The sequence below is a fragment of the Lonchura striata genome, chromosome 10, assembly GCF_046129695.1.
Source record: "Lonchura striata isolate bLonStr1 chromosome 10, bLonStr1.mat, whole genome shotgun sequence".
Taxonomy (NCBI): domain Eukaryota; kingdom Metazoa; phylum Chordata; class Aves; order Passeriformes; family Estrildidae; genus Lonchura; species Lonchura striata.
In genome coordinates, this window is record NC_134612.1 from 8,693,850 (window position 1) to 8,719,317 (window position 25,468).

At 42.2% G+C, this 25,468-nt stretch overlaps 1 protein-coding gene across 1 annotated transcript in view; it reads right to left on the reverse strand.

Annotated features, from left to right (window-relative positions):
• Positions 1-25,468, reverse strand: part of EPHA4 (EPH receptor A4) — a 104,568-nt gene that overhangs the window by 15,080 nt on the left and 64,020 nt on the right. The window contains exons 6-12 of the mRNA XM_021553675.2: positions 12,824-12,948; positions 11,502-11,661; positions 10,339-10,450; positions 5,184-5,242; positions 4,315-4,428; positions 3,951-4,136; positions 30-91 (exon numbers count right to left, since the gene is read on the reverse strand). Of these exons, the coding sequence (XP_021409350.2) occupies positions 30-91; positions 3,951-4,136; positions 4,315-4,428; positions 5,184-5,242; positions 10,339-10,450; positions 11,502-11,661; positions 12,824-12,948 (818 nt within the window). The remainder of the gene's footprint in view (positions 1-29; positions 92-3,950; positions 4,137-4,314; positions 4,429-5,183; positions 5,243-10,338; positions 10,451-11,501; positions 11,662-12,823; positions 12,949-25,468) is intronic.

A 25,468-nucleotide genomic window follows, 5' to 3' on the forward strand; every position in this document is an offset into this window, starting at 1 on the left:
TCTCCTTAACTTTTGAAGAAATCACCTACCCTGAGGAAGGCATCCAAGGAGCCATTCTCCATGTACTCAGTTATGATCATTACTGGTTTACCTAGAGTGTGCAGAAAGAAAAACACAATTCCTTGATGAACACCAATGTTAATGGGATAAAAATGGCTTGCACATGATTTTGCTGCCAAGACACCTGGTTTACACAATCTAATTTAATTTGAAACGCACCAAGCTTATGCCTCAGCTGTGGGGAGCAAGAGATGAAATATTACAGGACAGAAACATTTAATGGGCTCATTTGGAAGATTAACCCTTCGGTTGACTCATTGACAAGGTCTTTAACTAAAGTGGCTCCTGTTCTCCAAGGAATATGTGAATTGATAATTGAGAACTAAGAAACAAAGATCTGTCCAAACCTGAGAAAAATCTTTAGTATAATAAATTGCTCGCAGAGCAGAAAATGATATTTGTGAATGCTTTGGTCTTTCAGTCTTTTTTGAAAGATTAATGCTTTAGGCAAGCTGGAAGCTGCCAGGAGCTACAAGGTATTCCAAGACAACTGGATTCAAGAATGAAAAATGCAGGCTATTCCTTTCAACCTTCTCTGTCTTGAGTTTTTATTTTGTGTTTCCCTCATTATTTATAAATGAGCCAAAGCCATTTGCCTCCTGAAGTCAGCCAGAGGCAAAATGATTCAGTGCCCTGTGTCACACATGGGGCACAGAGCTCAGCAGCACCCAGCTCCCCATGCTGCAACAGGGGCCAAGCTGGGCAACCCGAGTAGAAATGCAATGTTACTGACAGGGGGATGCTTTCTAGGCACTCTCCTGCCTAAAACAACAGCAAATACACAAATAATGCTTGGTGTTGCCTTTAAGAGTTTTATAAAGATTATACAGTGTCTGAAACTGAGAACACTTAGGTGCATACAAGGAACACTAATTATTTCAGGGAGTTAAATCCTACTGCATATTTAACATACAGGTATTTGTAGAAATAGGTCTGATAAGATCTCAAAAGAGCAATGGCAGAAGTAGAGAAGTAACTCATCAAAGGCTGAATGGCAAAAACCCAGCACCAAGATGAGCACCTGACAATCAGTGTTGTCTGGCATGGCAAACCTTCCTCTCTCTTATGCTTTACCTACAGGAACTATAGTTTTCTTCCTAAATAAAAGATGGTGTCCCAAGAAACCCAGCTTTTACTTCCCGGAGCAGGTCTGAATAAGGGAACATTATAGGGAAAGAAGGCTTCAAAGACCAGGTCACCCAGACTGTAAATAGCTCAATTGCATATTCGCATGGGAGGTATCACAACTACTTAATTTTTCCTTGGTTCTGTCACCAGCAAGGATCTGCTCCAGAACAACCATCTCTAAAAATTACCCTTCCATGAAATGTTGCAATGTTTAAAGTTCCCCTAATAGTTTCTACCTCAGTGCATCTTTCACCAAGATTCTTTTCTCTTCATTTGTCAGGGATTTCTGGTTCTGAAGTAACCTTTTTTAATTAGAAAACCATATGCAACAGGGACTGACTGTAGGAACATTTTACCACATTTCACTTAGGCCAACATCTATGTAACATATTTCACTCATCATTACTTATTTCACCTTTCCGGTCCCAACCTATCCTTTACGTGCCTTTCACTACTCCTGCTTTACTTCCCTTCCCTGCTGGTATCCAAATTATTACTGGTTTGGTCCTATGCAAGCTAGCATGCCTGTGAAATGCCATTACAGAATGTTGCAGAGAAGCAATGGTATTGCATAAAGCAAACTGCTCTGGAAGAAGGGCTGAGTGACCTTGGCTGAGCATATCCTTAAGTAAAAGGATGTGATAAAACATCATAATCTCTCTAATTCACCTTTGAAAGCATTCTTTGGTAGAAAGAGGAAAAACTTCAACCAAATCTGCATATGGCAGTTTCATTTATGCTTTGCAACTGTGATGGCCACCCTTCCACTGAACAAATACAGCTAAATGAGTATTAATTAACCTTCTTCAATCAAAAGATACTATGTCAACGTAGAAGGGAAAAAAGGAAGACTCTTTCAGTGCATTAACATGTAATTTCATTACTCAGGCACTTCTTTAGCAGGGGAGGGGGGATAGAAAGAGGAGGGAGAAGTTACCATCAGTGAGTCAATTATTAAAGTACTTGACTATCAGCCAATAATTTATTCATGGTTTTTTGCTGCCTCTCTCAACCCCCATCTATACCACTATTTATCTCACATTTTAATTTTCAGTTTATTAAATGCATCCATTTATCACAGCATTCAGAAGACCTATGGAGAAATGGAGATAAATGTGTTGTTAAGTAGCCCTGTTTCCCCAGGAGTGCAGCCTGCAGTAACAGAGCCATAAGCATCACTTACTGGGAGCTGGGAACGGGGCACTGCCAGGTCACACTGCCACCTCCTCGGTGAAAATTCCCAATCATTTTAATTCACTGACAAGTGCATTATGCAAATGCCTGCGGTCATTTATAAGTGCTGGAGCTGTAGCAGCTCAGGGGCTTCCAGCCTCAGTGGGATTTCAACACAAAGATTCCCCTGTTGTCTTTCTTTTATGAAGGTGCTAAAAGCATCACTGTCTGAGGCACACACCCTGGCCTGATCATAGCCCTCCTCCCTTTGTTATTACAATCACCGAGAGAGACACTCAGACCTTCCAAATTTAAACAGAGTACTGTATTTTAATTTTAGTTTTGAGGGAGGCTCTCAGTAAAGGATGGCCAAAATTAGTCCAAACTGCTCTTTGCCTTTGAAAGCAAACTGCCACACACTGTATGAGCCATTTTCAACTGTTGAGAGAAGGCAGACCAGGAGACAGCAACACAAATGAGCAGGGGTAATATTTCCAGAAACAAAAATAGCAGAGTAAGTATCAGCTCTCACTGATATTCAAGCGGGACAGAAATTTACAGTGGAACTGATGGTTTTGATAACCTTTTATTAGAGGTACTTTATTCTTCTAGTGATATTTTACTTTTTAACATTTCATCCATCTCAAATTGTAATTGCTCCCACTATTAATACCCTGCCATTCATGTTCCTCGTGCTGCAGAAGGTGAGCTTCACAAAGTCCACTCTGAGAACAGCTCACAAGATCACTGCCTGCTTTCTATGCTAGCCTGAGCATGAGCCCCTACACCCAAAGAGCCTCTCAGGATCAGCAATCAGAGCCAGGCTTTGCCACCATGCTACCCCGGGCAGCTGGAGCAGAGACCATACCTACACCATGGCAGTGGCACCTTATCAGCTCACACCCAAGCACTGGTGTCTCACAGGTGCATTTTCAGCTCCAGCCTACAGACAGCACCCAGCAAGAACTGTCACTCTCTAAAGCACAGTCAGACTTTAAAAAACCCAAACAAAGCAGTCAAAAAGATTGTCCAGGTAAATTCTGCAGAGTGAAATTAGCACACCTGTAAATCAGAGAAAATAAATAAGCAAGTTTCACACTAAAATAGCTTGCTTCATTTCAAAGGCTTGCTCCTTACATCTGTGCTTTGTACTTTAAACATATGACTGTGTAGTTTTGTTTTGGTATTTTTCCCCCATCATTTTGAATTCTTCGCTCACCATCTGCTTTTGCCTATCCTGTAACAATCATCTCAGTCTAGCAAAGATGTGAAAGATGCCTGCTTGGCATAGCAAGAAGGGATGAAAAAAAAAAAGCAACCCCTGCAGTATTAATTCCCTCTACAAAATCTTGTACAAGCTGCCTACAGATAGAATATCAGTTGAAACCGTAAACCCATTTATAGCTGACAACAAGATTAATGACTTGTCCTGCACTGATTTCCTCCTATTAGCTATCAGTGGATCTGTTCCATCTGTCATTTTACGGGAAAGAGGGTAAGAAGGGAAAAAAATAAGCCAGCACACACCACACAGACTTAATTTCTCAGTGACTTCTAAATTGGACTTGTCATGAAAATGACCTACTTACATTTAGTAACTACACCTTCCAAGTGGATGATATTGGGGTGGTCAAATTGTCCCATGATGCTGGCCTCACTCAGAAAGTCTCTCCTTTGTTTATCAGTGTAACCAGCTTTTAGAGTCTTGATAGCAACACAGATCTCTCTTTTTCCTGGCACTTTGAGACGTCCACTGCAGACTTCACCAAACTCCCCTTAAAGAAAAAGGCACAAGAAATCCATGGTCATGAGCCTGAAGCATGCACTTTGTTGTCAAACTGTTATGTCAGTACATTTGGGAGAAGTGTCATACAAAAATCATAGGATCACACATTCCCTAAAAGCAAATTTAAAAGTATTTACAGAAAAAAATGCAAAAGTTCTGGCACTTACCCACACCAATAACTTTTTCAATCTTTATGCAGGAGGCATCAATTTCTTTGGCAAATTCCCTCACAGCTTGGTTTGGATCCTCATATGTAAAAGGATCCACATATGTTCTAACACCTGCAAGGCAGAAATGTTTTATTTGAAGTCACTGATCTACATGCTGCTGAACACAGAACATATGAGACTGAAGCCTTAATGATATACAACAGCAAAGAGAGTGTACAATAAAAATGTACTGTAAGCCAGGAATGAGTGATAAGGAAGGAAGGACTTAAGTATTTTTTCCCCCCAGTGCAATATTTTAAAGTGTAAACATTTAATATTTCCCAATATTGATGTAAGGAATCAGGGTTTTGCCAATTAAGGAGCTTCACAAATCACTGCCATCACTAGCATAACCTGTCAGGGACCTGTAAGACTAAAATACATCCCTTTTGCCTGTGGGAGCCAGGTCCCGGGTTTGGTACATGAAAGTAACAGTAGGATTAAGTGCTGGAAAAAAGGCAGCAAAGTTCACATTCCCTTTCCTGCAGGATTGCCTCTGGCCCATTCAGCAACTGCTTTAAGAGAGTGTTGTGGGGAAAAATCCTGCCTAGAAAGCAAGTGGCTGAAAACAGCTATCTTTCAATGGCAAGAACAATGGAAAAACTTGATAAACTCTTCTCTTCTCTGTACTCTTAAAACATTTTACCCAGACACTTCTATTTTCCCTGTTACTGCAGTAAATGAATTTCAAAGCAGGATGTTTGCAAGAGAGGAAAACAGAAACCTATTCACTTCAAGAGGAATGCAATCCCTTATTTCCCTTGCACCAGAACATGAGCCATGTTTTACAACCCAAACCAAAACCCCCAAGCACCAGGGCCTTTTACCTTGGTTCAAGTGTTTCTCCTCATCTGCCTCTTGCTTTGCCTTGCTGTACTTACTGCGCCTGTCAGAACAAAACACAGCATGAGTGCAAAAGAAGGATCTCCCTCTGGAACAAGCTCATTGTCCTGACCTGCAGAGACTTGAGCTGCTGGCACCTGCCACAGCCATGACACAACACACAGCCAGGGCAGGAGGATCTTCACACTCCCCTACGTGTTACTGGCATCAACAGAGCATCAAAGGAAACACAAATCTATTTGTACCTCGGCATTTAAAGAATGAAAAAAAAAAGTTTGTGCTTCGGCTACTTTTCCTTCAAACTTACTTTTGCAAATGAGGGGGCAAATTGCTTTTTCCTCCTACCACACAGGGATTGAAATGCTACAATGGAGATGTTTTGGTATATTGATTTTCAAACATCATTAGGCAAATGCCAACATCAATACACTTATTTAACTGCAAATTTAAAACTGGAAACAAGTCTCTTAACACAGAAATCAGGATCTCAGCAGAAAAAAAAAAGAAAAACCACCAACCCTGACCATCAAAAATTAAGACCCTAAGGATTTTGCTTATTCTTGCTTAATTGAAGTGGCTGAAGAACTCCTGATGGCAGAATTCCTCTACTAACTCTCTGGGCTGGAGGCAATAACATAGAGTATGTTAATTCCATAGATTACTACTTCTACACCTACACCTGTGATATTGTAATCCAGTTATGTATTTAATTAGTTCAGCTTTCAGCTCCAATGGACAAGGAGCACTACAAAAAGCTAATACAAGAAGTTAGTCCATTAGGGAGAATATTTAGGAGTCTGCTCAGCCAAATGTGTAGGAATTTGAAGTTGGCCAGCATCCAGTAGTACGTAGGTGCAGAGAAATGATTTGGGCTTTTACCCACCCATCCTTCAGTGTTCAGAACCAAGCACAGAGCAGACACTAATGGAGAGAAGGGCTTACTGTTGCTTACTCTCAGTTTGCCTGCTCCTGGGAAATCCAGGTTTCCCAGCCAGACCCAGGAGAGCTGATTGGCAAGTGGCTGGAGTGGAGATAAGATGGAAGGCAGAAGGAGAAACCAAGCCTGGAGAACGGGAGGGGAGAATGGCACAGCCAGAAATGTGCAGCAGCTGCCTGGAGTGGGGCAGGGGACAACCAGGCCTGCCAGGGACACTGGGGTGACACTGGGGTAATTAATAGGCTGAAAATGGGGAATAAGGAGAAGAGGAAAATGGGAGCAGGTACAACAAAAACCTAGAAGATGTGAGTTAAAAGGGGTCAAAAAACTTGCAGGTAACAGGAAGAGAAGACATAACTGAGAGCCTCACTTGCAGCACATCTCCCTGAGTCTTACCATACCTCTCCTGTCAGCAAAACCTCTCTGCCCCTTAGCAAAAAGCATCTCACTTCCCACTCTGCACCTGCCCTGTGGGGAATGGCAGCTTCCCATTGCTGTCAGCTGGGAGGCCATTCCAGCCTTTCCCTTTGCAGTCCTCGTGCTGGGTCATACAACACACTATGCCAGGAAAAAATAGAAATTAACCATTAAACAGAAGGAAAAAGTCCTGTTTGACGTGTGACAACAACCTGATCTTTGAATCAAATGTCACAGCTCCCAACACTGACAGGACTTGTGCTCAGACAAAAAAACCAGGCACACACCAACCATAAACTAGTGGGAGCTTCTTCTCTTGACACAAGTAACAGAAACACAAATGGCTCCAAGAAGAGCATTATTAAAACCCACACTGGACCCAAACATCCATTTAAACAGATTATTTGCCCCAGCACTTAAAGCACTGGTAACAGAGCTGAGGGAAATAATGGGATGAGGTAGTTCCCAGCTACTGATCTGTATAAGAAGGAAGAGCCAGCATAAATCTCACCTAAGTCCACAAAAGATCAGGCCAGCTAAGGGAACTGCAGAGATGGTTTCAGATATTATACAACTTCTCTCAGAAGAAAGAAAAAAAGGGAAAAAGAAGATTCTGCATTTTAATCAGGATCCTTCAAATTTATTTTATTAATGTTCAGGCACAGATGGGAAATACAAAATGCAAACAGACTTTGCATGAAAGCATTTTAAGTATGAAAAAAATTCTCTTTATCTTATTTTTAAAAAGTACAAGCACCCTCACAACAGATTAAAAAATAACCTTCCCTCACTAAAACTCAAAGATGGCAAAAAGCAAAGGGAAACAAAGGGATTACTGTTCAAGCAATGTAATTGTAGCTTATTAAATTTAAATAATACCTTCTAAACTAACTACCTACTTCCACCTCTCACCGTGTCACCTGTTGACCTCTGCTGCCTGGCTCTGGGCAGGACACTGCTGTGTGTCATTGTCCTGGAGAGCAGCCACGGGGCACAGGGCTGGGGCTGCCTCTGGGGCAGCTCACCTGAGTGGCAGAAGGGAGCCTTTGTCACAGATCTGAATCCCCTAATTACGGGGATTTGGGCCGCGGTGATTAAGTAGCCGGCATTCAGGAAAAGAACACAGAAGCTTTCAGGAACTGCAGGGGTCAGAGACAGGCAGAGCTCCAGGTGGGGCTGGTGATGAAGAGGAGTTAACAGCGGGGGGAATTAGCAGGCACTGAGGTGGAACAGCAGGACCTGGTTGCCATGCCCCTGCTCCCACCTCCTCCTCTCCACACAAAGAGGGGTTGGGGGGCTTAGGCACAGGCTGGCAGAGCAACACCCCTGGAAAAAGGTGGGCAAATGTGTCAGAGCAGAACCCAACATAAACCAACCCATCAGCTGGACGAATTTCAGAGAGAAACTTTCAGGTGACCAGAGGATTTGGTCAGACCATCTTACTACACACAAGCCCTTTTAGGTGTCTCTCTCTGTTTTACACTTACAACTCATTTTGAGACGTTGCAATTTCCCTCAGCATTCCTTCAGAGCAGGGTTTAGGACCACCCAGGACATGTCCTGCCTGCTGCTCCATGGATGCCCCCATCCAAACCTCGGGAAGTTTAAAGGAACATTAGGCAGATTGGTTCTCACATAGCAGGACAGAGCCAAACAGCTTGAGCTGCCTGAAGGCAAAGTCCTTCGACTAATTCTGCTGTAAAGATGAATTTTGGGATTTGAACAATGTCTTGCAAAAAGCGTGAGACTAAATTATCAGTAATAACCCAGTGTTCAAAAGTGGGCACCCAGAGCATATGCCCTGTTCCCACACTGGCTCATGGATGCAGAGAGGCCGTGTCTGCAGGCCAAAGCACAGTTTTGATTGTACAAATAGGACTTTTAGGTCATGGTTAGATTACAAAACCTTCTCACGGGGACTCTCTGGACAGAAAAGCTTTTTCTCATCAGAAAAAATTTTGGAACAAAGTATAATTATTTTACTATTAACTTCTGCTGGCATAGGAACATCATGAAATATCCCCAAAGTCCACACCTCTAAATGACATTTTGATAATGGTTAAAATCATTACAGTAACAGTGAATGTTAAAGTAGATTCTGTTTATTGAGAGCTACTTCCAGCTACTGGAGAGCTGTGTATTAAGGGCTATTAATTAGCAAGGCACCATGCATTAGTATGCACAGAGTAGTTTCACTGTCCTAGTATTTCATTCATCTTGCTCTGTCTTTCCCCTTCCACGGCCTCTCTGAGAGAGACCACAGGACATCCCCAAACCCATGGCCACCAGGATGCTTTTATCTCCATTGCCACCAGTGCCTGGACCTGGCTTTTGTCCCTGCTGCCCACCTGCTCTGCCTTTGTGTGCCTGCACACTGGTGGGCAGAGGTAAGTGAGCAGACAGCCCTGAGCAGCCCTGGCTGAGCCCAGCAGGTCTGGCAGTACCTGGCTCCAGGCAGCCTCTCCTCTGACAGCTTTATGGCCGATCCTAACGAGAATCAATACCAGGGCAAGGGGTTGACAGTTCATTTTCTAAAGAGTGATCCATTGAGGGCCAATCACCAAGGAGTGTTTATCAGCCTTGGGAAGATACTTTTTTTTATAGGGGGAGAAGGGGAAGGAATCATCTCAAAAGCAGCTCGACAGGCTCAATTCTCCAAGGTGGAGACTCATAATTAGAAATCCAATGTATCCTGCTATCAATCCTACCTTAAATAATAACATGATCAATAAAAGCGGAGAGGAGATTAAGTCATCAAGCTCAGTGATGCTATTTTCTGTTGCAATGGCTTTTAATAAACCTGTTTCTCCACACCACATTTTCATATGTTCTGCTCTTCTTTCCTCTTGCCAGCATGGAGGCTTTGAGTTGAACACCCACAGAAAGCGATCACAATGCATGTCTACTTTCCAGATATCACAATCATAGTCACTTAACTGCTCCCCAGGACAATTTAAAGAGCAAATGAAGAGGAGTTTGAGTGCATTTTCAGCTGATGCCATTAAACTGACCATCAGAGATTGACAAAATGTGCATCCCTCAGATCCCAGGCTTCAAATGCAGTAATGATACAAGCAGTTTTATCTCAAAATTACTCTGAAGCAAGATCATGCTGATCCTTTTAAATGAGATTGAACACAAAGATGAAGACAGAAACACTCACACTGTGTTTCTGGTACACTGTCCTCCCACTCACAGGATTATTCCTGATGCCTGGGTTGAATCTGGGAGAATGAACAAGCACTTGGTAGAAGATTATGGTGCTGCATCGATGAAATACCCATCCATCCAGTTCTGCTGTGTTACTGCTTCTGATGCTGAATGGCTGTAGCTTCCATTTTACAGTCACATCCCCTCACACAGGAAGGACTAGTACAGACTCAGACTAACACAAAAATCACCAGGACAGCAGTCTGATGGCTTAGTTAACAAAACTGCCGTTGTTTATTCCCTGTCTGTCAGGAGTCAGCCCAAGAAAATCTACTGTACCCATACCATTAAACTTATCTTCAAATTACACTAACCACAAATCTCTAGCTGGCTTGCTTCTCAATGCCAGTTATTGGAATCAGCTTTGCATTTGAAGGGCAAATAGAGCTGGAACTATTGCCATTACATCACATGCTGCTTGGTACTAATGTCGAGAAGATCAAAGCTACACGGGAGAAGGCTTGTAATGCAAATGTACTGTTTATGATGCTAATCAAAGAATTTAGCTTTGTTTGGAGGAGACAAAAAGCTCCCTGATGAAAGAGAGAGAGGGAGAGAGAAGCTTAAGTTCTTACCTCCTGCTGATGACAAAGGCTGCAATGAGAATGACCACAAGAACAACACTGCCAGCCACTGAAACAAGCAGCACTGTGGGATTGGTACCATCGCCAATGATGGGGGAAGGAACTGAAAACAGAAAAGGGAGCATTTGTGTCAGACAACCTCAAAAAATCAACCTAGGTAGCACTCAATGAGCCTTCTGGCTTATGAACGCAGTTTAGAGTAGCATTCACATCTACTTTCAGGCCTTTATTATATAGTCATTTGACACAATTTTTCCAACTGCTAATGAGCTAAAGACATGATGTTTGATAATGATTTGGGGAATTTCAGTTCACCAGAAACAAGAACTCCCTCTCCTTCTCCCCTCCAATGCTGCTCAGAGGGTATAATGACTAATTTTTTTGCCTTTCTAATTGCTTTCCACATTTCTTTCCTCCTCATTTTTCTTTCAAGGGGCTAGATGATCACTCCACAACTGACAGTAGGAAAGTAAGTAATTTTAAAATGTCTGCTCTTGTCCTGATGGATTGTTTTCAGTTGTTAACATCCTGAATGATATTGCCACTAACTGGCATGACCTTAACTTGATTTAAGGAGACCTCGATGTCCAAAATAAAATAGGTTTGGTCACAGTGCCTTTCTGCCACTGAAAAGCAAACATTTTGAGGGCTAAATCTGCATGTTTCCTTGAGCAAAGTGAAAAGCCTTACTGACAACATAGTTTGAACATTCTTGTCTTTATCTAACTGTCTAAAGAAAAGTGCAAGTATGGGAGCTGATGTAGGACACCTAACAAATCTGTGTCAATAGCTTGTAAAGGGGAGTAACAGGGTTCTATTCTCCTTGAAATAAGATATTCCAGAAACGTGCAAACGTCTACTTTTCAGAAAACAAAATCTCTCAAGCATCAACGGCTTCCAAGCGTTGATGGGGTGCCTGTTTCCTTATGCCACAGTGAAGCACTGTCACTGCTGGAATCCACAATACAGCACATCCACATAGGTATAGGCCAGCACCACGGCATCACCAACAGCCACGTGGCCACAGAGGAACATTTTCTCAGGGCACACACACCACAGTCCGAGCATCCAACGGGAACCCCCCGCACACAGCCCAGTTGTGTCTGCACTGTGCTGCAGGAGAAGCAGAGCTGGGTGGGAATGCCATTCACTACCTGTGTTAGTGGTGAACTCGAAGGGCCCGCTGAAGTCTCCGTAGCCTGCTGCTGTCCTGGCGCGCACGTGGAACACGTAGGAGGTCAGGGGGTTGAGGCCTTTGATGTCCGTGTTCCTGGAGGCCGTTTTCACGATGCGATAGCTGCGCTCGTTCTGGTCCTGCCAACGCAGAGCACAGCGGTGATGGAGTGAAACTGAACCTGGAACCCCAGAGCCTTGCCAAAACTGCCTCATGAAAGATGAGTAACAGCAATGGAATTCTCAAAATACATCCTGAGGGCTCCTGCTGCTGGCCTTGCTCAATCCCCCTAGCACTGAGTGCTGCATGGGGCTCTGAGCAAGCCAAAAAAGGAGGATGAGGCAGTATGTGTGATGCTCATATATCACTGATTATTTAAGAAGTAACACAATGAAAACCTTTGGAAAACAGCCAAGTATTCAAATAGGATCCTCTTGATGAACAAGCACATTTTACTCACACATGCTAGCACTTTTTCCTCCTACCAGCCAGAAGCCATATTAAAAAAATGATAAAAATATTTTTTAAAATAAAAGACTTAGAAAACATCTTCCAGAAAGTCCCTTATTAAAAATCGCTCTATTTTTGGCTAGAAAATCTATCAGAAAATGTAATAATCTAGCTTCCCTGCAAATCAGATGCCTTTTAATGTATGTGGAAAGCAAGTAAGTGATTTTTTTCATAAAAAAAATTAGAAGCATTCGTGTGCATGCAAGAGACAGCACACACAAGCAAGAGCAGGTAATTGTTCATTTTTGCAGAGAGCCTTCAAAGAAAATAGCTCTTTTCATAATTCCCTACTTGAGAAGTTATTTGAAGGAATAGCATCTCCCTCTAACTTGGGAAGTATGAAGAATCTAATTTTCTCTCCTTATTCTCTATTAAAAGCCAGCCAGTCCACACTATCACTCTAAGCAGAAGCTGTCGGCAAACAGATCTTATTATTATGACTCTGTTATATACTTCATTATTATACTTCTGTCTATGAAGTAAAGTTAATGTCTCACTTCTGCTGAACACTATTGAATCTCATTATAAATGTGATTGCTATAAAAGTTCAGTTTCTAGGTAGGAAAGAAATAACAGAATAAACTCATACTGTACAGCTGGAACAGCCTATGAGTCTTACTCTTTCAAGCAACTATTCAAGTGCATGAAATCCTTAATTGGATTTTACTAAACTGAATCCATTTGCTTTCAAATGATGGAATCCTATCTGGACATAAACCACAATGGAATGAAGTAAAAAAGCTGCACCCAAGTCCAAAGGGAACTCCTTGCTTGTCCATTTTTGAGCAGTACCTTTTCATAGTATTTGACCTCATACTCCAGGATGACTCCATTTGGCCTGTCAGGTTCCAGCCAAGCCAAGGCAACACTGTGCCTTGTTATCTCCTTAGCCTGGATCAATGCAATTGGAGATGGAGCTGCCAGGAGAAAAAAAAAGACAAACAAAACATTATAAGCAATAATTTTGTTTTAATGAGGAACATGTATTTTTAGTTGTAGCTTTCACAACATCAGCAATTTCAGAAATCATGTTTTTCTTGGGGGGTGGGGGTGAGGGGAAATTAGAAACATTAAAGATGTTTCCTGTTTTTTCTACCAAAATTACATATAATCATCTCTAAGAAAGATTGGGTTTGTATGCTGGGCAGATAGGTAGATAGGTGGGTTTTGAAGTAACAACACAGTTGTCTAAGCACTGCAATGTTCATGCTGCCCAAGTAAAAACCTTCGTAAGAGATCATGGTACTAAAAGGATCTCTAATTTTTGTACTGTGACATTTTGGCCCACAGTTGCTCTCTTCTTCCATCTCCTAAAATTAACTGATGTTATTCCATTAGCTATTTACTTTAAAAGATCTATGAAGTTCCTAAGATTCCTATCTAGTTTTCTCTAAAGCTGAGAAAATATTGCCACTGAATTTAGTAAGGCCAGAGTAAAGCTGAATACGTATGAATTTGGACACTCCCACTAAAACCAGGAAACTTGTATTTCAACAGTCTGAGCCAATTTGTGCCTCATAACTTGCCCTGCTTTATGCCTAAATCTATGGGCAGTCCCTGGAAAATGGCCAAGGGCCAGATTCTCGCTTTGGTAGCTCCTTTCCAGCCAAAACATACCAGAGACTGGTCCACTGTGTGCCAAAACGGCATCTCCTGACCCTGTCCCATGTGGTGCAGCACTGATGCCATGAATAGAAAGAGCAGGATTGCACCACCAAGGGTAAGGGCTGCAGCATTTTTGGAAAAACTCTACCTAGCAACAAGCTAAACTCCAAGACCCTTTAAACTGTATCTGTGTCAGTAATAAAGGCTGCAATGAAGAAGATAAAGGAAAACATCTCTTTGTGCACCGTGCACTGTCTAAAGAGCCCCTGCTAATGCTGAAGTTCAGGTTTCTGACTGGCTGGAGGACAATACCTTCTCCTTTGCCCCTGATAGCTGCAGATTCATGGCTGTGCTGGGGAACGGGTTTTCGGAAGATTTATGAACCCGGCTGCCCCTTTCTTGCTGTTGTGTTGCTGTGTGGTCACATCTCTAGCCAGCTGTTATCAAGCTCTTTTGATGCTGACAATAGCTGGTATAAATGGTGGAGTCTCCAGGGATAAAAAGGGACATTCATGAAATTTTTAATCTTATCTAACAAAGCTGTCCTGTATAACCAGAGATTAGAGGTCTTCCTAAATTGAATATATTTCTTCCTTTGTCCTCTGATGCTGTAGCTGCTCTTTTTCCCCCACTTCCCTTTCTTTTTGTTTCTTTTTCTACCTTAAACTTTGGGATGATGATCCATGAAAATGTTATAAAGTTAAAAGTATCCTCGAAACAGATATCCTTGAAAACTACCAAGAAAGGCAAATAAATAAAACAGTCACTATAAATGAAAGGAAAATTGAATGTTGAAAGCCTCAAACCTACTTGACCATATCAGACAGTTCTGATGGAAGTGAAAATAACCGGTAGATGCTGCAGTCACAAAAGGGTGTCTCCTCTTGATGTGAAACCATCAGGGAGCTGCTTCCCGATTTACTATTTGACAGTTTGGCATCTCTGTTAGAAATGCCTCCAAAACCTTTATCTCTTTTTTCCTTGTCTGTCTCTCACAGGCAAAGGCAAATACTGAATGACAGAGGAGACTATAAACACACAGCCAACAGGGAGGATCCAGGTGTGGTCCATTGAATTATATCTGTGGCATGACTGCAAACCTGCTTAATAACCTGGCACTTCCTCAAGAGAGAATCAAACCTTTTTCTTAATTCCCTCTGCAATAAGAATACTGCTCAGCTATAAATTAGAAATCAGATTTGTTACCCTAAAACACACACGCACACGCCATTACTGATAAACCAAGCGGAGAGAAATCTGCTCAGTTAATTGCTGCCTCATGCAGGGCAGACAAGCAATTCTTTTTACTGAGAATCCATCACTTATGCTGGTCTGACCTCAAGAACTGTAGGGAGAAAATTCACTTTCTTTCCTTTATCCTCTCTTTAACCTCCTTGGTTTCCCATTTCATTTCAGCAGGCATCTATATTGGAATTTAGTGAGTCCTTCAATATTGGGCAGGTAAATGCTGTATGAAAACACATTTCTTCTCTATTGTAAAATGGCTATTTGCAGCAGAAGAATTTATATTAACTAAGTCTTCTAGTGAAAGACTCTCAGCTTTATACAGCTTAACAAGTGCGTTCTCACTTCCCCCAAAAAATGGACAGCTGATCTTAGGCACTACACCATACTGGAATAAGCAACATGCTCCTGTCATCCAGGACACAAAAAGGACTTGTACATTAATTCCTTTGTTACTCCTTACACTTTTAAGAATGGACCTTTTTTTTTTTCCTGCCCTTTATATACAAATTCATCCTATTTAACTTTTAGTATCCTCTTTTGTCCTGGATTCTGCAGATGAGCCATTTGTTCCTGACTTTGTTTTGGCTGCACATCCTGCCTCTCCATAGCTAAACAGAAATCCTAAGAATGCCAAAGTCCAACTACAGAACTGCAAGAAGATCTTCAGGAATGACATCCCTGCAGCACAGACCTACAGTGGTCTATGCAATAGGATATTGAGCTGAAATTCTGAGGTCCTTGAGGAGCTGGACCCAGCACCCAGAGGGTACTACAGTTATCCCACTGCATGGATACAATCCTGTTACCAATTCCCTTTTATTTCTGCAAGTAGCCCTAAAAATCAGGTTTACTTTTCCCCCCTTGTTTTTCAGGATACACCATCTGACCTGAAAAACTGGACTCCTGGAAGATCAACAGTTTCTCCTTGCACATGTTATTACCAAAGGGCCTAGGAGTCTGGTCAATAAAAAATTCTCTGTACAGGACAAAAAAGGTGTCAGTACTGCCAGCTCAACATGGCACTCCAGGCAGCAGACACAGCCTCCTGAGTGAGCTTGTGCAAAATATTTACATTCTTTGTTCTTCTGCCTTTTGCCTTCAAATTGCCTCTTAGGGATGATGTGAAGATAAACATGTAACAGGTTGTAAAATGATGCTTTGATTACAAGTAGAATAAAAGAGAGAATACTCTCTTCTGTGTGCGTGGGCTAGCTGTTCATTAGATGCACACATTCCTACATAAAACACATTGAGGACAGTTTGACTAAAAAGAATAACGTTCACAATTAAGGTGTTCACAGTAAGATCCCATGAAACTTATGGCAGGGAGCAGGAGATCACTTTTTCTTTCACCTTTTGCACTTTCCTCCACCCTGCTCCTTTATGTTTGGAAAGGAGCAGTAAGCAATGACTTGTTTCTCAATCATCACTGCTTACAACAGCCAGCTTTCTGCCACACGTGCACAGACTGCACATACCAAGCACCAATTCTACCAGAACAGCCCATTTCACAAAATGAGGTATTTTGGTGTCTAAAAAGGGGTCTCCCCTTGAACAAAAGCACCAAGTGTAACTTTCCTGAGTTCAAAGCTCAGCAGTTCCTCTGCCTTAAAAACCCCACTCCCTACTGATGTGAATGTTGCAATTTTCTTTCATCTACTTCCTCAATAACCTGCCATTAAACACCTACTAGTAGTTTTATTACCTCAGTTCTGAGCTTGTGGCCTACAGAGAGAGAAAGAGCACAGATGTACTACAAAAACTTCACCCAAATGCCATAAAGCCATGTCCCAAGGCTAGCGAGTGCTGAATTGTAGCAGTTTTGAGGCACTTTAAAGGATGGCAGAGGCAGAGTGTCAGTTTTTCATTACTGGTTCGAATTAGGAGGGGTGGGGGGGAATGGAAAGAGGAAAAAAACAGGAAATAAATAGATGCAATAAAGTCTCTGGCATGTAGGCATCCATGAGTGAAAACAGCCCTTTATAAAACTACGGCACATGAGTACTCAGATATCAAAGATACACAATGCCCAGTGTTTTATTGAAGATGCCTTCTTACCCACAGCGGGGTTTACTTTCCACTCCCCATGATTTGAATTTAAATGGACCGTGTTTACTCAAGGGGTCTTTCACTGACTGAAAAATATACCCACAGTTTGTACATTATCTCAGCTAAATTCAAATAACATATTTAAATTTAATTACTTGAAGCTTAGGGGTTTTCATGCTTTTCTTTATTCCCTCAATTGCACACAACAGTTATTTGTTCTTATCAATGGCTATGCGCTTTGTCAAGCATCAAAATTAAATGCTTGAAAGCACTAATGATGTTACTGTGATTAAGGGTTTTTTACCTTCCAGGGCAGATACTAAAAGCCTGCTCCATTATTAATTACTAAAAAGAAAATATTTCTGAGAATCTAACACTGAAGAAAAGTCCTCTTAGAAATCAAAGCAAGAAAATAAAAGGTCTTTCATTCAAAAATCTTCTCTTGATTAGGACCCAACATATTTAAGGGAACCTGGTATATTTCAGGTTTTCTCTTTGACTATTTGCCTTATAACACTGTGGGCGTTTACATGAGATTTTGTAAATTATATTAGTAAATAATCTCACAGCAGCAAAACGATACACAGAACAAAGAATCAAATACAGTTTTAATAATTTCTAAAGGCCCATACTCTGGGCCAGATTCTGATAATTTTATTCATGTAAGAGGCATCTCAGCTGACTAGCTGTCACACTGACTTCAAATGGAGGTAAGAGAGAAATGTCCAACCCTCTTTAGTTACATAAACCTAAAACATATTTACCAGAATAAATTAAAAAGAAGGCAGCTCTCTTTCACAGAATCACAGAATTGTTAGGGTTGAAGGGACCTCTGGCGATCATCCAGTCCAATCCCCTGCCAAGGCAGGGTCACCTGGGCAGGTTACATGGAAATTAATCCAAATGTGTTTGGAGTGTCTCCAGAAGGGGAGACTGCATGACCCCCCTGGGCGATTGTTCCAGTGCTGCTCTTCCTCACGCTGAGGAACTGCTTATGTTTCAGTTCATGGCCTTTGCTCCTTGTCCCATCACTGGGCACCACTGAAAGGAGCCTGGCACCATCCTCTCAGCACCCCTTGGAGATGTTTGTACGCATTCACGAGATCTCCTCAGTCTCCTCCAGACTAACCAGGCCCAGATCCCGCAATCTCTCCTTGCAAGAGAGATGCTCCAGACCTCTCCTCATCTTTGTGGCATCCACTCGACTCTCTCCAGTCACTCCTTTTCATTTTTGTACTGGGGATCCCAGAACTGGACACAGCACTCCAGATGTGGCCTCACCAGGACCAGAAAATATTTTAGCATGACCACAGTTCCAAACACATGCAGAGCATATGTACAAGGCATGTATGTCCATCAGGATAAGCACAGGAAAGGCTCCTGCACATGTGTGAGGCGATGTCCCTCCCAGATTAGATGTCTGTGCACATCTGAAGAGCCAAGCTGGAGTCTGGCATTCCCATTCCTCACTGTCAGCATGACAGCTACGCCTTCTCCCGGAGACCTGCCAGAGTCTGTGGGCTGCCTCTGCACTTTAAAAACTAACCACATGCATATTTGGGGCTTTTTTCATTATTCCCTCTGTAAAAGTGGAGCAAACATTCGTACTAGCGATGATTGGACCAGGTTAGGACTTGGACAAGGATCTAGAGGCCCGATTGCTCAACCAAGCCATTGGAAGCTTCCCAAGACATTCCCGAGTTCTCTGTCTTCCCACCGTCTGCCTCTCCTTCCCCCAGGAATGACGGCTGGCGAGGAACACCTCCAGGCTGGAGAGAAAGACACGCCAGGATTCAGGGCAGCATTTCCACGCTTTCAGCCTTTAAAGCAAAGACTTGAAATCCCCACCCGTGGAGTAAAGCGCCCGAGGTCATCCACCCACACAGAAAATCCCGCAGTGTGACAGCTGAGCTTGGCCTCCTTCTCCCAGTCCCTTTAAGCAGCCCTAACGCTGCTGAGCTGAACTTCCCCTCCTTCTTGCTAGAAACTGCACCAGCTTGGCCACAGGATATTCTCACAGGACACCTTCATCCCAAAATAACAGGCACAAGGGATCTTCCCTTGCTCTCCAGGCTCTGCAGCCCAGTCACAGACCTCCGAGAAAAACAAATGACAGGCTCTCAAACCTAAGGACCAGCTCACATCAGTTGTTTGTAATGACATGCTCATAAAGAAAGGGGCTAGAAAATGAGATTTTTAAAGACTGTTAACACAGTATTATTATGTTTTAAACATTTCCTCTGTTTTAAAGTTTTCATTTCTTGCCTCTCCCAAAAGAACCTTTGCTGCAAATCTTGCCAAACCACAAAAGCTGGCTCTGACTTGCATCAAATCAAAAGCTTGAAGGAAAACCCAGGCTCTCAGCAGCAACAAATAGTAGTAGTTGAGGATTATTAGAGTGCTGTACTTTTACCACCTAAGTCCAGCTTCATTTCTTGGCGACTAGCAGTGGCTGCTGAGGATCCACAAAGAGCCTGTGTATTTTCTGGGCTGCACATCCAGTTCTGTGTCACTTTTAGCACAGACTACTTCAACATACCAGAACTGCTCTAATTTAGATCAAAACTATTACAGGAATTGAGATGTGACCAGAGTTCCCTGTGGTTTACATCAGAAGTGAGGGGAGGATAAGAAGATTTTGCAAGCCCAAGGAGATGGCTTGTTCTGGAGATCAGAGGACCAGCTCTTGACAGCAATACATTATTTTCAGGTACTGGCTCCTCCAATTTTGAAGGCCAAATAATGATGTCAGCTTATGCAATGCAGGTCTGGAATTACTCCAAAGATCTGAATCTGCAACCTACAATCTCAAAGATTGCCTTAAACCAAAAGATTATAGAATCTAAATAGCATTTAGCAAGAGATTTGTATTACAACTCAAGCATGGGGTCTGTTTCATCTGAAAACTGCTTGTTTTCTTTCTGCTAGCTTGCTAAGAAATCCTGTTGGCATGTTCTGACAAGGATAACTTAATAGTTGCCAACAGAAACATGGCAGAATAATGTGTATTTCCTGTATGTATGAATGCCAGTTTAAAACAAACAGGAAAACAAGCCTTTCAATTGGAAGGCAATTTATAAAAATCTATCTGAACATCACAACCACTTAAAAACCCCAGCACCGAAACATTTCTATATGCTAGAATGATTAACCTGGAAGGGTGAACATACTTTGAGCTGTGAGTTGCTCTAGAAACTCTAGAGCTATAAGTAATTTGTTAAGATGGGGAATTAGTCAGCAGCTGTCTGACCCAAGCAGGTTTGGAGCCCCTGGTCACAAAGCAAGTCACGATGCAGTTACTCTTCCCTCTACTTGAGCTTGGACTCTGACCCAGTATAAACAGCAATAAATTCTGTAGCCTAAAGAAGCCAACACTGATGCTCCACTGCATTATATTGGCTTGAGAGAAGGAGAAAAAATGGACCAGGCAGTCCAGACAAAAAGAGACTGCTGTGGGCCAGAGCTAGGACCCCAGGACCAGAATTTGGGTGGGACACTTGTGGGAAGGACGTGCTGTAATCATCCTCTTACTGCTCAGATGCTGGTCCAAGCAAGCACAGACCACCAGAAATGATGGTGTGACACAATGTACAGCACCCCTGAGGACAGTGGCTCTGGGGGAGCAGAAAGGAGGGAGTAGAGACCCTAACCCCTAGTTACTAAAGCAGATAATAATGCTGGAAATTGAGCATTCCCCAACAGTTCAAAATAAGTAGTCTGGAACAAAATGCTCCCCTTAGCATCTTCCCCTCAGGGCAGCTCAGCCTCACCCACATGCCCTGCTGTTCCTTGCAGGAAGCCAGAAGTAGCCACCAGAGTTAATTCCTGCCCAGAAATAGCCCGTCTTTCACCCTTGCACTGCTGCACAGGAGAAGGATCTGCTGAGCTGCCTTTTCTAAACAAACTCCACTCCTCCCCAGCCCCTTCCACCAGGAAATCAAAGCTACCCTTAAAGAAACACCAAAATGAGACCCTTATCCCATTCCCTAAGCCCCTCAAGTCACACAGACATTCATCTACTCCTCCTTCATTTTGCCATCCTCCTGCCCACAGTTAAGACAGGTTTGCATACATGCCATGAGTCAACACACAGGAGGGGAAGAGCTGTTCCTAAACTGTACAGAACCAATGAAATAACTTACTGCATCTGTGCCCTGCAAATCACTTGTTGTGCACAGCTTTTAAACCTCTTACAACAGTGTTTCAATAATCCATAAAACATAAAAAACACTGACCCTGGTGTTGTAATAGCCCAAAGGGACAACCCTTTGTCTCACAGGGCATAGGACATGTCTGTATATCTATTAAGAGAAAGCCTCATTTCTGCTCCCTGATCCTTTCTCATACTTACCATCAAGTCACCTGAGCATGTGGCTGCCCCGCAGTTATGCCAAAAAGCTCAATCCATTATGGGGCAAATGTGCCATTTGGCACCCAAGGCAACACATCTCCTAATGTTGCTCTCCCTGGTTCTCACACAGTTACTTTTTGTTTACTTGAGACATGGATGTCTAGATGATGCATATACACGTGCTAAATAATGTCCTTTGTCACTTACCTTCAGCATTAAGAATATTAGATTTTGTAAAAAGTGCTGCTTAAAAGCCTTTCTAAAATCCAGACAAAGAGAAGCCTCTGCCCTGTTTGCCACTTAGATACCTTGGAAATACTGAAGTATCTTGTAAACAAAATAAATAAATAAATAAATGGCATGACTCATTCTGCTAAAGCAGCATTCACTATTTTAATAAATAGATTTGGCCACATTGCCTCATCCTGGCTTCTGAAGTGCTTCAGTAATAGCAGAAACTTAGACTTTGCCATTTGGGTTTCTCAGATCAATCATCTCAAGTCAGAAATGGCAAGATTCTTGGGGGAAGAAAAACTAATAAAATTATAGACATTTTACTTGCACTGTGATCCACAGCTACAACAGCCACTGCAGGCTGGGTTTAAGCCATGCCCTCCTGAGCCTGCAGCACCCAACCGAATCCATACCCAGGACTCACTCAACAATAAAAATCACAATTCTCATCTTAACACTTGAGAGCATAAATTGTTTCAAAGCCACCAAAGGTAAGGAACTTCAGCCATATTTAGTTTCAGCTCCATCACACAGAAGAGGCTGGTGCTGAAAGTTTGCATTTATGTATTTACATTACAGCTGAATAAGCCATACATTTTAATTATAGTTGATATTCAGAGCATTCAGTTGGAACTCCAGTGAAGTACCTTCTGCACAAAGGTCAGATGGATTTGACATGATAGCATCTCTGTCTCTGTGCTGTTGAGATGCTTGGGACTGAATCAAGGTTTGGGTTTTCTGGGCTCAGGTTAGTAGCACTTTGTGAAGGACACTGCTCTGACAGCACTTGAAGATCCTCTTTCTTGCAGGATGCTGCAAAACACTCCGCCATCGTCCCCCACCAAAGTGTCTCTTCTCCAGGGAACAAAGATACTCTGTGCTTTTGGAAAGTACCACAGAGAATCAGACCACAGCACACTTAACTCACACTTGGAGCTCTCCCACCAGGTCCTGTCACTGGTACTGAATTAAACCCCCTTTCCTTCACTCACAACGGGCAGATTTGTTCAGGAAATTAAAAATCATTAATAGACCCAATGAGAGAGAAAAAACTCTGCACACAGCATTGCTACAAAAAGCAAAATTACCTCTGTTTGCCATTCATTAAAAAAAAAAAAAAAAAGTGATGAGGTACAAACTGGGGAAGAGTCCTAAGCTTCCTGAAACACATAAACCTTAAAATTAAAATCTTAGTTCATGATGTCAGTAGTCAATTACATCATAGGTGGCACATAATTAAACTTATAAAGGGGTTTCATTATTTTGGTTTTATGCTGGATACTGAAAACCAGAGCATTATTTGTTTTAAAATTGTGTCAATTGGAAAAATCCCAAGTGGAATCAGCAATTAAATATTAAAGGTGATTGCCTCAGTGTAAAACACTCCAAAGAATAATTGGCTTCCTGTGCAATGCAAGTGCCATTACGAAGTCTGAAAAATTTCAATCCTAAAAATAAATAAATAACGATTTAAAAAAAAAAAAAATAACCTTGTGAGGTTATGAGGATGTTGACCTGTACAAAGACCAGCCAGATTTATGTCCTGGAAGAGTACTGAGCAGAAGTCTGGGGAAATGAAAGCCCACGAAAACAGTCAAACAGACTGGTCTGTATTCCGAGTTTGAACCTTGGCTTCCAGTCCCATGTCCAGCAGATAGGATGCCACTGCCTGAGCTCTTGCACAGGCACCACTGGGTGTGCACCCCTGTGTGCAGTGCCACAGAGAGCCCACGAACCCCCACAGCTCCCCCAGCCCCGAGCGCCCCGCGCCCTGCAAACACACGGGATTTAACACTCGGGCACTTACAAATTCCAGTCACTTTCTGCCTTATTGATGTGCATGCACAACATCCTGATAAACTATTGGGGAGGCTGTGGCTACTCCATCTGCATTCCCTTTTATGCTGGAAAGATAAATTGGGGCTGATTCAGAGGACAGATTTAAAGAATGCAGTCTGTTACCGAGACAAGCACAATCTTCCCAGGGAGCCCTTGTAGCGGGTTGTCTCCAGATCATGCCTTGATTTGTTTGCTAAAATAAATGGGACAGCACACAAAACTCAATTCATATACGAGACACCTCTTCCAGCCCACTATACTTTCCTATTTTGCTCAGTCAAAACTGCCTGGTTCTATGATCTCTCGATAAGACCACTTAACAGCAACATAGAAAATTAAAAATAATAAAAAGATAATTAAACATTTCAGTGCTTTCCTTTTAGCCTTTGGTAATCTGTGGAATTGGAAGACATTTATATCCAAAGCATATTACAGTTTAAGGGTTTTTCTGACTGTAATAATCCATGGATACTTTCAATGGATTTTAATACAGACAAAACCAAAGATATTTTATGGAGCAGTAGAAGAATTTAATAAAAAAAAATCAGAATCAGTCAATTGTCTTTTTAAGACTAGATGATAGAATTCGATAGCAGGGATAAAAGTCCTAATAAACTCTGCAGGAACAGTTCAGAAGGCTGAGACAAAAGCTATCATTTCATTTAAATTAACAGTAGGATTTTTCCATAAGGGATGGTTTGAAATACAAATGACCACAGGAATAAAATACAAATGCTTGAGCTTCCCACACCTCTTTTGACTGCATTTGAAAAAGTAAATACAAAACCACCGTCAACTTTTATCAGCAGTTTCCAAACCACAATTTTCAGAGACCCTGAATCCATTCTCAGAGCGCACTTGAAGTTCTGGGGCTCTGGTTCTTGAATTTAGTAATGAAGACAGATTACCTTAATCTAAGGAGATGCCATGAAATCCTTCAAGGGGATGCAGAGAGAGGCTATGCATTTGCCCACTTTGTTTGGGAGGGGAAGCCCACTGGAGCCCTGCCATGGAAATAAAGCGCTCCCTGCACACCAGTTCACACGTGGGGCTAAATCTGAAGTGACATTTCTCAATGAAAGAGGCAGTATTCACTCGTGTGCTCAGCATTTTGATGTCCACCAGAAGCTGGCAAACATGATTATAGGGAGCCAGCAGGCATGCCACAGCTCTATTTAGCCCTCACGGTTTAGCGCAGTGCTATGCAACACATAAATAAAATATAACGGGCTGCCTTGGGAGGGCATCCTGGGAGTGGGATTTCATGCATATGGATGGACTTGACACACATTTCACAAGGACAGAATATCTGAACCAGAATGGGCTGCTTCACCCACCCTTTGGGGTCAGCTCAGCATCTTGCCCTCCAAACTATGAGCCAATGCAGAAACTTTTGGGCTTCAGGGACTAGTGAAGTTTATTTGTGCTACTCTGCATGGCATTTTAATTAGTAACTGTGTGGATTTAAAAACTGTGAATGGACACACAGGGGCAGTTGTGCAGCCTAGCTTTTGTGTTTCTACTCTCTCAAAAAAATCCTGTTTGAGGACATCAGCAGGGGGTTAATGGAAGCTTTGATAAAGTTCTCCAAAGCCTTTTATTGTTGCTGAACTACCGACTGGACTCTGCCGTCTCTCTGGCAGCTTTCCAATTTATTTAGTCAGCTGCAAAAACAACTAGAGAATTTAGAAGCCCATCTAAACATTTAGTAGCCACAAACATTCTTGGGCAAATTCTCCTTCCACATGAAAATATTTCTGTGGCAGTTGTTTAAGGGAAGTGCTCACACCGATCATCAAGCTCCATGAATGGGAAATGTCAGGGAAAGTGAGCACACAGTTAAATAGTCCAGGGCAAATAAAAGCTGCAGGGCAGCATCTCCATCTCTGTCAGTTTGGTAACTATTCATCTGTACCAACATCACTGAGACCAGACTTTTATGCCTCCTTGAAATAAATTTATACAACTTAAATATGATCAACACTACCCAATGCTGAAATTAAGCATCTCTTTCCTAGGAGGATGTGGAACTAAATTCCATTTTCCATAGAAAACCACGAGATCTTTTAAAAAAATGTGACCAAACTTTTATTTAAATGCTGCAATTACAT